At 36.6% G+C, this 13,038-nt stretch overlaps 2 protein-coding genes across 7 annotated transcripts in view; one reads left to right on the forward strand and one right to left on the reverse strand.

Moving 5' to 3' along the window:
• The window catches only part of LOC115452845 (lysosomal alpha-mannosidase), a 42,867-nt gene that overhangs the window by 19,495 nt on the left and 10,334 nt on the right, over window positions 1-13,038 (forward strand). The window contains exon 9 of one of the 6 annotated variants that reach the window (XM_037438696.1): window positions 10,123-10,256. The exons of the other annotated variants lie outside the window; for them this stretch is intronic. Coding sequence (XP_037294593.1) covers window positions 10,123-10,256 — 134 coding nt within the window. The remainder of the gene's footprint in view (window positions 1-10,122; window positions 10,257-13,038) is intronic. 6 annotated transcript variants of the gene reach the window in all.
• Window positions 829-2,361, reverse strand: LOC119189382. The gene is made up of 2 exons (XM_037438836.1): window positions 1,892-2,361; window positions 829-1,655 (listed from the first exon to the last, which is right to left on the reverse strand). Exons 1-2 carry the CDS (start codon window positions 1,896-1,898, stop codon window positions 1,276-1,278), a joined length of 387 nt encoding a protein of 128 aa, XP_037294733.1. The 5' UTR covers window positions 1,899-2,361; the 3' UTR covers window positions 829-1,275.

The raw sequence follows: 13,038 nt of genomic DNA on the forward strand, positions 1-13,038 counted from the left end.
GCTCGTACGCATACGTTCGCAATTTGAATGACGCTGTCAAAAATGGCAGCCGCGGGGCTCATAATGAATGAAAGCATGAATTTTCTATAATTTATATCCAGATTTTTTTCAATGCATGTCATGACTTCCAAAGAAAATTCTTTAACTATAAAACACTCATCATTATGCATTGGACTGCAAAACGTATATTTTACTAGCTATCAGTTATTTGAAATAACTGTCAGCGATGAACAGTGCGTGCTGTAAATTCATAGTTAAAACAGAACAACCAGCTAGTAGTCATATAAGGGTTGTTCCGTGATTTCGTGCAAATTTCATCGATCCGCGGCATTTTAGAAAAATGTCAAATATCAAGAATTTTATTCAAAAAATCAAATGTAGACTGCCTCTGTAATGGTATACAAAGGAAGGCACTTTTCTATTGTGTTTAGATTTGGAGATATCGCCGCTGGAAAAATCTGCAGTGGATGGTAATAAACTTTAAAAAGAATGTAATGAAATAGCCTAGGAAGGTAATAAAATAGGGAAGATGGTAATGTAAAACAGAGACAAATTAATTTTAAAAAAATCAAATGTATTTTTTTTGTAATAATCAGTATTTTATTTATTGAGATTCAACGTTTTAATATTAATTATAGTTCTCACAGCAATTATCTCTTACAATATTGTCAAAATCTTCAGAAAGTAAATTCAGCACCAAAATATCCATATAAATCAACTATAAAAATAATAAAAAAAAAATCTTTGGATAGAAGTTTTAAATAATTATTATGATTAATCATTATTGGCTTGTTACATCTATTAAGATGATTTAAACAGCGCCAACAATTGGAGGTTTTGATACATTTTCTTTGATGGCTGTAAAGATTCAACACGTGAAGGGCAAATCCGGCCACATGACGTACAGATGTTACTATCAGAGTTTGCCCAGGATGATAAGGGGTTGCTAACGCTTTCGTGTCATTTTGCGTGTTTCTCGGATAGGTCTTTAAATCAGGAATTATCGTGTTCGGTTACGCCATCAAAGATAGCTTTTCGCCAGACGGTGCGATCTTCAGCTAATCTTTCCCCGCTCTTCCAGTTAATATCAAAGGTGATCATAGTACCCTAGCCAACGCAGCCGTCTCTTTTTCAAAAGTGCAGCTATTCTAGGCAGCTGTGCAGACGTCAGTACCGCCTCATTGGTGATCTTGTCCCTCCATGTTATGCCTAAGATGCGCCGAAGACAGCGCATGTGAAACGATTAAATTTTCGCTCCTGTTTGACATACGATATCTAGGTTTCAACTCCATACAAGAGTATGCTTAATATGCAAGTCTGATAAACTATCATCTTGGACTTGGTTGTTAGGTGTCTATTGTCCCATATCCTTGCATGGAGCGTATCAAACATGGTGGCTGCCTTTCCATTACGGCTCACAATCTCTGCATCAAGCGAAAGATTTCCAGTCACGGTCGATTCAAGGTAGCAGAAACTTCCAAAGTTTTCCAAAGGTGTACCACTCAACAGGATAATTGGTGTGATTGTGCATCCTTGCTTCATTACAACGAACTTCTTTGCGTTGATAGACATTGAAAGCAGTACACATGCCTTAGCAAACTTGTCCATGATGTTCTGGAGCTCTTCTTGTGAGGTAGCGACAAGAGCTGCATCATCTGCAAACAAGAGGCAGTCTGCTAACAAATCCTCGCGATGATACTTGGATAAGAACAGAGAAACATTGTATAATTTGCCATCATGTCTTGTGTGCAAATGTATTCCCTGTTTGGCATCCTCAAAAGCAACTTTAATTAGAAGCGAGAAGAAGATGCCAAACAGTGTAGGTGCCAGAACGCAACTATGTCGTACATATCGAATGGTGATGAAAGCTGACTGTTAAAAACGACCGAACCTTTCATGTCTTGGTGTAAATTTTTGATCAAGTACAGAATCTTAGGCAGGCGTCCTACTTTCTCTACAGCATACAGGCCTTCTCTGCTCAAGGTGTCGAAGGCTTTATTGAGATCAACGAAACTGATTGTGAAGATTATATCAATAGTGGATATTTGGGCACATCTTTACTAATATTATACGAGCAAATAGTTTACCAACGATGCTTAACAAGGATATACCGCGGTAATTGTTACAGACACCGTGATCGCCTTTTCCTTTATACAGGGTAACAATATTAGCACCGCGCATATCCTGTGGCACGTATACTTTCTTCCGATACTTTACTATCAACTTGTAAATGATAGGTTGAGTGCACTGCACTTTTTGGAGTTCTGCAGGAATTCCATCGTTTACAGGGCTCTTTTGAGCAGTTTAATAGCATTTTGAAATTCTTGTATTCGTGTGTAGGTGGTTCATCGAGTTCGTTTAAGGTAGCCAACATCGGTATGGAGTCTATTGCTTCTAGTTGGATATCCACGGATCGAGAATATAAGTTCAAATATTGTTCTACCCATCGTGAGAGCTGGCGATCAACACTGCTGATAAGGGTTACTTAACGATCTTAAGATGGTTGTAACACATTCGTCTTATTACATTTGTGGCTCACGACGGTTGGGGAACTTTACTACTGCTTGGAGTTAGTTAGTTGCTTAGTTACTTCTATTATTTTTAACGGGTCTGCTCTCTGTATAATATAATCAGCCACACTAGAAGCGGAGTTTTCTACCAGTACCATCTCAATACTTTTCTAATTTCCTTTTTAAATAATTTTCTGTATTTTCTCTGACCTTTGTGCTCTGGGAGTCATTTCCTTAATACTGCAAATCTTATTATTAGCTTTTCTGGCCAAATATCTTGTTCTTTCTTTCTATTTTTGGATGGCATATAGTTCAGGGATCCTTTTAATTGATGTGTATTTTTTAGATTCGTGAAGTCGGTCCATCTTCGTCATTTTGCGCTGAACTGTAAAAATATAAATCTTTCTTGTTAATTTTCGTAGGTAGATGCCTTACTAATGTATATTTTATTTTTATTACAAAGCCTAAAAAAATCCAATGTATCTATTAAAAGTAAATAATTAAAAAAAAAATCATTCACTTCTAACATCGTTCATTACCATCCACGAAAAAAATGGATGGGATGGATGGAAATGCAAAGGAGATAAATGAGAATTGTAAAGAATTACCTAAATAACTTTTTACTTATACTTAGTAACTGATTCAGAATTATATGGGATTATAATCTATGAAGTAGGCTTAACTCATGAAAATTATAATAACTGTAAATGCAACATACCTTTTCAAATTCGACGGAATGTGATGAAATAATATTTGGACGAAAGGCTTTTGAAGGCACGAAGAATGTATATAATTTCAAAAGCGAGGGAGACACGTACACTTGGCTTTGCTGACGAGGCTAACTGACCAGTACGAACAGTTTGCGTCATGACACGGGTGGTGGGTAGAATGGAACGATTTTGACTCTGGATGGTGATGATTTTTTTTACGTGACAAAATTTAAAGTCCTTTTTTTAATAATTTATAATATGTTTATAATTTTACAAATATTACTAATGAATTAGTAAGGAATTAAACAAATGTATTATCGAAGAATTGGAAGTTAGCTAGTCAACAAAAAATTAATAAACATGTAAAATGCAACTTTGTCACTGATTGGACACAGAGTGTAATGAGATTTTTGGGAATTAAACTATCATAATTTGAAAATAAACTAAAAATGCTAACTTTTGAATGATACTCCTTTTTAAGTACTTGATTTATTGTCCATTCAAATATAATTCTGTTAAATGCAGGTATTCCTACATGGTTTAATTTGGCTAGAAATGTAATTTGCACGAAATGGCGGAATGACCCATAAACTCATGTCTTTAGATTATCTAGATTAAGGATAAACAATCACAATAAATCTAGTGTTGAAGCTCGCAGTTTTAATTGTAATAATACGGCGCAGGGATCTCGCTGTCTAGTAAACATACGGATACTTAAAAGGGAACAAAACATTCATTTATTTACTAGCGACCCGCCCGGGCTTCGCACGGGTGCAATGCTGATACTAAATACACTACAGAAAAACTGTGAACGTTGTATATAAAAACATAGCGGCCCGCTCTGGCTTCGCACGGGTATAACATAACAAAATAACAGTATTTCTCCACTATTTAATGGATGTTATTATACATATAAACCTTCCTCTTGAATCATTCTATCTATTAAAAAAACCGCATCAAAATCCGTTGCGTAGTTTTAAAGATTTAAGCACACATAGGGACAGAGAAAGCGACTTTGTTTTATACTATGTAGTGATAGTGAAAATACAGCGCAGGGATCCCGCGGTCTAGCAAACATACGGATACTTTATGGGGAATAAAACATTCAATTATTTATTACAAGTAATGCCCGCGGCTTCGTCCGCGTAGAAATCAGTGTCACAAAAATTTTCCCGCGTAAATCCCGACCCACGAGATTTTTTACAATCACGTGACCGTTCAACAGTAATCCTTATATTTCAATTTACATAAAACCGTAATGTATTAGCAACCTAAACCTTCCTCAAGAATTGCTTTAAAATTCTACCTCACTTATCAATAATCTCATGTCCGTATAAAAGTCAATGTTCTGAATTGTATTATCAGAGCCGTTTTTAGGGAAGTCATAACGTTGTAGTTACTAGCGTACGTAATTTTTTTGAAAAAGGAATAGGTTTTCAATTCGACCTTCTTTTTTGTGTGTTACTCGATTACTCAGCCAATTATGGACCGATTTTCAAAATTCTTTTTTTTGTTCGAAAGCTGATACTTCTGAAGTGGTCCGATAGTCACCAAGTCAGGATCTGATGATTGGATCCTGGAAAAATTGAAGGCAACCCTCAAATTTTATAGGCCCACACATAGTTTTTTGGAAATTTTATGAAGTATCTTAAGTACTTGCGTATGGTAATAATCATCTTATTTTATTTATTTATTTAAAATTTATATACAGTAAATGTATACAGGCGGACTTAATGCCTGAGGCATTTTCTAACAGTCAACCTTTGGGTGATGCAGAGATGAGACTATGTGGGTGTAGGTATATAAAAATAAATAAGACAATACATATATTATATAAAACAAACATTCTACTTAAATACAGATATACTTATAATATAAAATATATAATAATAATAATAATAATAAGCTTTATTTTCCTTAAACAGCAATTAACATTTAAAAAACTTAGGATTAGTAGATTTTATATCACAAATATTATGTCGCTTTAATTTATTCTCTTTCTTCTATTTCTATTTTGTTTTATTTAGCTGTAAGGACCGCCTATTGCGGTGAAAGCCTCCTCCAACTGCTTCCATCTTTCTCTGTCTCTTGCGATTCTGGACCAAGTTTTTCCCGCTGTCAGGACAATATCGTCGCTCCATCTTTTGAATGGTCTACCTTTTCTGCGTTTGTTATTGATTATAAACCAGTTCATTAGTTTGAGTGACCTTCTTTCATCCTTAATTCTCTGGATATGTCCTGCCCATTTCCACTTTTAAGTGGAGTGCTTGTTTGGTTATATCCTTGGCCTTTGTTTTTTCTCTGATTGAGCTATTTCTCACTTTATCTCCCTTTTTTACATTCATAAAACTTCTTTCAATCCCTCTCTGACATGTTTTGATTATCTTTAATTTTTTTTGGGTCATTGGCCAGGTCTGGCATGCATAGGTTAGGCAAGGCATAAGACTGATTTGCATTGCTTTAGTTTTCAGTGCGGTTGGTAGGGAGCTTTTAAAAATTTCCTTCATGTACCAATATTTGTTCCATGTTTGTTTGATTCTTCTGTCTATTTCCTTCTCTGTGCATGAATTGAATGATATTAAATGGCCTAGGTAGATATATTCATTTACATATTCCAGGGTGGCCTGGTCTATTCTTATTGTAACTTGAGGGCCATTAGTCATTAGTTTTGTTTTGTCTCGGTTCATTTCTAGTCCTATAGCTGAACTTTCAATTTTAAGGGTCTGTAACATTTGTTTCATCTGCGTTGGGTCCTCAGAGAGTAAGACAACATCGTCTGCAAACCGTAGATGAGATAGGTATTTTCCATCTATGCATATTCCCATGTTTTCCCATGTTAGTTTTTTAAAAATGCTTTCTAGAACTGCGATAAACGATTTAGGAGAGAGTGGGTCACCCTGTCTAACTCCTCGTTGTATTGGAAATGATCTACCCGGTGATTCTAGTTTAACTCTTGCTGTACTGTTCTCATATATTTCTTTTTATAATTTCTATATATTCAAAGTTGACTCCTTGCTCGTTAAGTGCTTTCCATATAGCTTCATGTGAAATGGAGTCGAACGCCTTCGAGTAATCTATAAAACATATGTATAATACATTATTGTATTCTACATACTTTTCAATTGCCATTTTCAATGTATATATGTGATCAACTGTGGAGTAGTTTTTTCTGAAGCCGGCCTGCTCCTTTGGCTGATTTTCTTCTATGGTCTTAGTTATACGCCATAGCAGGTTGGACGCGAAAACTTTGTAAATACACGACGTGAGGCTTATAGGTCTATAGTTAGATATTAACTTTGCATCTCCTTTTTTGTAAATCAAGATGATTTCTGAGTTTACCCATTGACTTGGTATTTTCTTCTCTTGGATTATCAAGTTAAAAAGTTTTGTGAGCGGCGATGTTATTGGTTCTGCTAATGATAATATCATATTATTTGTTAGGAGGACTCCAGGACTCTTGTCATGTTTGAGTTTTTTGATAGATGATAACGTTTCATTTTCTAGAAATGGGAGGATAGTGTCCTTATTTGTCCACAATATATTCTCCTCGGTTATTGTTTGAGAGCTCCCTTCGATATCTCTATATAAATTTTGGTAAAATTCAGTGGCTATTGTTATTATTTCGTTTCTATTAGAAACAGTAGCTCCTAAATTGTTATTTAAGTGCGTCATCATTTGCTTTGTGTTATCTAAATATTTGTAGGCCTTTTTGATGCCTCCAGTTTTTTCCAAGTATAATTCTATTGTATTTATTCTGTATTTTTCTAGATTATTTGATATTTTTTTATTTATTTCCCGATATAATTTATTAAGTGTTAATTTCTCCTCTCTAGTTTTGTTTACTTTTGTTTTCAGCTTATGTTTTATTTTCTTTAGTTCTATTATTTCTTCAGTGATAATTCTTTTATTCCTTTCTTCTTTGTTTGATAATTTGTTACATTTCTTTGTGTTGATTAAGGTGTTTTCTAATTTGTTGTAATAATTTTGCACATTATCTTCTTCGTCGGGTACCAAACAATATAGTTTATTTCGGAGATCATCATTAATGTCATAATTCGGCCTTTTCTTATTAAAACCTGCTCTTGAATGTTTTTTAGACTTTACGTTTAAAGTTATTCTGATTAGGCGATGATCACTAGGGTGTAACAAGTTGTTAATAACATTAAAGTTTTCTATATTTTTAGTATCATTAGAAGCGATGAAATCTATCTCGTTTCTTGTTATATCATTTGGAGCCTTCCATGTCCATCGTAATTTGTGTGGCTTATTAAACATTGTGTTTGTAATTTTTAATTTATGTTGGTGGCAGAAGTTTATAAACATATTTCCTCTTTTGTTTCTAACGCCGTATCCAAACTTGCCCATAACGAGTTCTTCATGCCTCTGAGGTTTTCCTATTTTTGCATTCATGTCTCCACATAAAAGGATGCTTCCAGTGCATTGTGACATGGCTGTTTCCAATGTGTTATAATAAAGTTCGATATCATTTTCACTGCATCGCTCCGTTGGGGCATATACTTGTATTAATGAGTAAGACTTGTCCTGTATTTTTATTTTTAATATAGCGACTCTGTCGGTAAGGCCAATGAAATCTAGAACCTCTATATTTTTTTTATTTTTGACCATAAATCCTACTCCTTTCTCTCCTTTTGTTATTCCATAGTGGTATTATGTGTAGAATCCTCTGTTTTCTATTTTCAAGCCTTTTCTTCTGATCTCTGATAAGCCCAGAATATCCCATTTGATGGTATTTAGTGCAAATTCTAGTTCAATGAGCTTAGCCTCTGTCATTAATGACCTTGTATTGAATGTCGCGATATAATAATGCTCAAAGCGAATTGGAGGGTGAAAGTCTACTGCCCCCGCGCTGACAGGGCGTATTGGGGGAGGATGTTCGTTTTTATTTGTTGTAAGTTTTGTTTTTTCTTTTATTCGGGCTACCTGTGTTTCGATTTTAGTTTCGTTTTGGTTTTTAATATTATTGTGTTTTATTCGATTTCCGGCTATTAATTGCTATTGTTTTTTATTAGAAATGTTGCTTAGAGAGTTTGCTCGTCCTCGCATCAGATCAAAGGCGTTTGTTCTGTTAGCTTTAATTGCGTTAAGAGTTTGTTGCTTTTTTGGTAGATTTTTGGACGGTGATTGTGGGGAGGCGGAAAATTCCCTTTTCCTTTTCTCGTTACTATTTTCCTTTATTATCAGCTTGTCATAATTATAACTTAGCTTGTCATAATATAAAATATATACAATATATATGTCGGAGTGAAATCTCTTTACTTGGTTATTTTTTTACATGACCGGCAAAGTATCACCGGTGTATATTTATTTTCCAGACAGTTATTCGATTATTGAAACACTTCTTTACTTCACTAATAATTTACTGCATAGTAACACTAGCGGAATACACAATGTGCTCGGTTCGAGCGTCCAAACAAGACTCGTACAAAAACTTCTAAAAGATTCTTGCTCGTCGTTGTTCGGCCGGTCCTTATATTGACAGCAGTCGACCTCCCTCCTTTTCTAATACTTCCTCGATGTAATGATAGATGGCGCCACTATCGCTCCGGAAATTCACCAATTCAACGAATAACGAGGTGCTGCGGCGACATATAAAATAAAATAATTTCCAGAGACTTTTATCTTACGTAGCTCAGCTGATGATGGAAGATACAACTCCTTAACAGTAAGGAGTTCTTTTTTATTTTATTTAAGAATACAAATAACATAATAATGACTATAGCTAGGGTTAATACTTAATCTAGATTGCTCTTCAAAATATGTGCCCAAATCATGACTTCCAAACTATGTGTTAATATTTAATTGTAATAAATTATAGAAGGATGTTGTTTGTCAGGGCGCTTACTGTCAGAAATGACTCGTCATTAAATTATACTGTTAGGAACTAAAGCAATTACGATTAAAGTAAAAAAGAACTATCGCTGAATTTACAGAAATACTTTCACTAAGATATCAACAGACCGGTACGAATGTCAATGACTAGTGGTCATTCAAATGCTCAGTGTTTTAAAGTAAAGAGTGTCACAAATACCCACACAATAATATTTTTATCCTAATACCATAAAGAGGTGATAGCCTAGTTGGTTGTGGAACGGACTGCCGAGACGAATGTGCGCAGGTTAAAAACTCAAACACAACTCTACATTTTCTAAAAAATATGCGGATTCTTTGGAATTATCGCTTGCTTTAACGGTGAAGGAAAACATCGTGAGAAAACCTGCATACCTGAGTAGTTCTCTATAGGAATTTTGAGGATGTGTGAAGTCTACCCGCACTACAGCGTGGTGGACTAATTCCTCTCAGTAGTAGAGGAGGCCCGTGCCCAGCAGTAGGACGGTATATAATAGAGGGCTGATATTATATTTATATTATAGAACTATAAGCTAAACAAAATTAATTTTGGCGTAGTTGTATTGCGTACGCGTGACGCCTGCCGGGCTGAGTGCGTGGTCGATCTCCGGGTCGGGCAAAATATATAAGGCGATAGGTTCGCCCCTATCACATCATGATTACACACGGAAAAAAGTGCTTGCATTGGTTGCACCTTTTCCCAAGGGTGTTGCCAGTTGTCAAATGTAAAGCAACCAAACTCCTGAGGAGTTTAAATTGACTGCCTCGATCGATCATTCCCGTACGTCGAAAATCGAATGAATTCACCAATTCCATTCCTAATACGTACGCTCAACTACGCTCTGCTCTGTTATTGTGAAAGCAGGAGAGAGAGCGTGGGGGAGAAACATCTGCTCTGGACTGTCCCTACAATTCGTACTTTTCTCATTCTCCATATCAACTTGCCCCCCCTGGGCCCTCGGCTGGCGACGCTCTTGCCTCTGCCTACCTTTTTGGGTATAAAAGCATGATTTATAAAAATGAAATCTTCGTAGATCGACGATTTCATATCGACGTGTTTCAAAATGGCGTTGGCGTATCGCACCGACAACATACTGGTTACAATGGGCGATGACTTCCATTACCAGGACGCGACGATGTGGTTCAAAAATCTTGATAAATTGATCGAGTAAGTGATCGAGTGTTTGTTTCAGGGCGGTTATGAGTTGTCATTTAATTAACTGGGTGGTGGATTTATTTTAAGTACATCACGTGGTACTGCCTCGGTGGCGTAGTTGACTATGCGCGGTACGACGATCTGAGGTCCTGGGTTCGAATACCGGGTCGGGCATTGATATTTGGGTTTTTCCTGTATCAGCCTGGAGTCTGGAATTTGTCGGATATGGCGATAGGCTCGCCCCCTATCACATCCTGGGACGGAACACACTTGGCGAAGTGGGAGCCTTGGTTGCCTCTGGTTACGCCTTCGGGGATAAATGCGTGACGTGTATCAGATGATAGGAGCATGACTTACACAAGAGAGCCGGCAGTGAGTGCGTCCATAAAGAAGCAGGCCGGGTTCTGTGGCGTGTGGGAGAGGCCTATGTCCAGTAGACTTCAACGAGCTGGTGATAATGAGGTGGTTGATGCTATTCTACTCGGTCGACCTGTTAAGGCGAAAGGAGTGGCCACCCCAGGCTCCAAGGGATAAGGGCGACTGACCATTCGTGGCTTCTAGAAACTGGCGGAACCCTTAGCGTCGGTACCAGTGGCGTAGCGTGAATATAGACGTGAGCGAAGTCGCATCGACCCCTTTTATTTTCATGCCCAAGAATTACCCAAAAAAATCTTGATATCTGATGCCATCGTATCTAAAGAAGCCACACGAGGCTTCTTTAAGTGTGAGGCCGTGGGCAAGGACCCATTTCGCCCACGCCTAGCTACGCCACTGGTCTGTATGGTGGAGCAGGTGGTGTTGCCAAGCATGCTTTAGTGAAGACGCTAAAGGCTCTAATAGATCGCTCCAGACAGGGTCATTTTGACATTGCGTTACTAAATGAAACATATTAATTTTCTTGAGAATAACACAAGTTAATCGAACTGTAGATGTAAAATAAAAAGTAAGTTTCGAACAAAATAAATATTAATGAAAAGTTATTATGATTTTACGCGCTCTAATGCCACTACTACTATCCTATTGTATGTGTGGATAATGATTTCTTTTGTTTACGTGAATGTTAGACATTGTAATAAAACTATTTTTCTTTTATTACGGTTTTATTGTTGTAAAATGTAGGTAGATATTGTAATATCTTTTCGGACGACCCAACATGAAGGCTGCAAAGTCTTCGAAACGTTGGGAGAAATTATATACTAATAAACTGTAAGAAATGGAACGCAATTTGCATAATTTTAATTCTTGCCGCATGGCGGCGACACCGTCGGCGGTTATGTAGAACACTTTTTTAGCTGTTAATTGTAAACTCCTTCAAAATAATATACAGAAATAAGTATCTAATATAAGAGCTTTATTTCGCTAATATCCTACATATACAACTGCAGAGTTCGTTTGTTTAAACCCGCTAATGTCAGAAATTATTGGTACAAATTTAAAAATTGTTTTAGTGATGGATAGCTCATTCATCGGGAATATCACGCTATGACTAATAGGAGCGGAGCATGAATGAAAATGTCGCAAAAACGGGAATAATATATACCTTTTCAGAGCTTGCGTGCAGAGTTGCGTGCGCCGTGTATAAACGGTTAAAGTTACGCCATAATCATGTATGACGGAATTGTTCCTCTTAAAAAGATCTAAAAAATATTGAATAAAACAGAATCCCCTGCCGCATGTGTATATGTCTGTCGGAACGCGATAATCTTCAAACCACCTTTCGGATTTCGATGAAATTTGGTATGGCGATAGATTGAGACCCGGGGAAAATATATAGCGGGACTTTTATCTTCAAAATTTTTTACGTGGGCGAATCCGAGAGCAATTATAATATAAATAGTTTGTGTGGTTTCATTCGTATTGGTATTATTAAAGGTGTGCTTCCTATTATTTGGTGCTAGTGGTTGGGGTTGACTATGCTCACTTTTCATTTTTCCCGAAATTTAGTATTACCACGAATGTAATGCGTGTTTAAATGATTCGAAGTATGCTCACAAACCGCTGTACAGATTTTCGTATTTGGCACAAAATTACCATCATTAACATATATATCGGCTCTGTATATACTGTTCCACTGTACGGGGCTTTTCTATTGAGCGGTATTAGGCCTTAATCCACCATGCTAGCCAGTTCCTAATTGGCAAACTTCACATACATGGGGGTGAGATACGTATCAAATTGCGAACCTCCCTCCCACTTGTGAAACACAATGAAAAATTGCTACTGTAAATTAGTGATAAATTATACTCTGTAATGTGAAATAATTTGGAAAAAAAAATTCATATACTTTCGAAATTCCTATAGAGAACTTCAAGTGTAGGTTTCCTCACGATGTTTTCCTTCACCGTTAAAGCGATAATTGATAAATAATTCACACGTAACTTCGGAGTCTGAGGGTCTACTTCGAAAAACGAACGTCGAAACGTCGGTCCGAAACAAAGAAACGACGAACTTCAGATTTAACTTTACTACCAAATTACTTCGGATCCGTCACCGTTCTGTAGGATCAATTTCCCGTATATTTTTTTTTTGAGAAAGCTGTGGAACTTTATCCTCACAGATGGTTTTAAAAAGGAATGGTATAAGTACTTACAAATTCCATGTCTGAAGTATTGCGTCGAACGGATCGGATCCGTAACACTTCGTAGTAACAAAACGTGCGAGCCGTCATCCGAGACTACGGATTTCGTTTTTCGAAGTAGACATTCAGGTGTATCGTTGAATTTTGAACCTTCGGATATTTTCAACATCCGTTCCTTTCTCAACAAGGCTGTCGTACACATTGGCATCCATAATT

This window comes from Manduca sexta, chromosome 1 (genome assembly GCF_014839805.1).
Source record: "Manduca sexta isolate Smith_Timp_Sample1 chromosome 1, JHU_Msex_v1.0, whole genome shotgun sequence".
NCBI lineage: Eukaryota > Metazoa > Arthropoda > Insecta > Lepidoptera > Sphingidae > Manduca > Manduca sexta.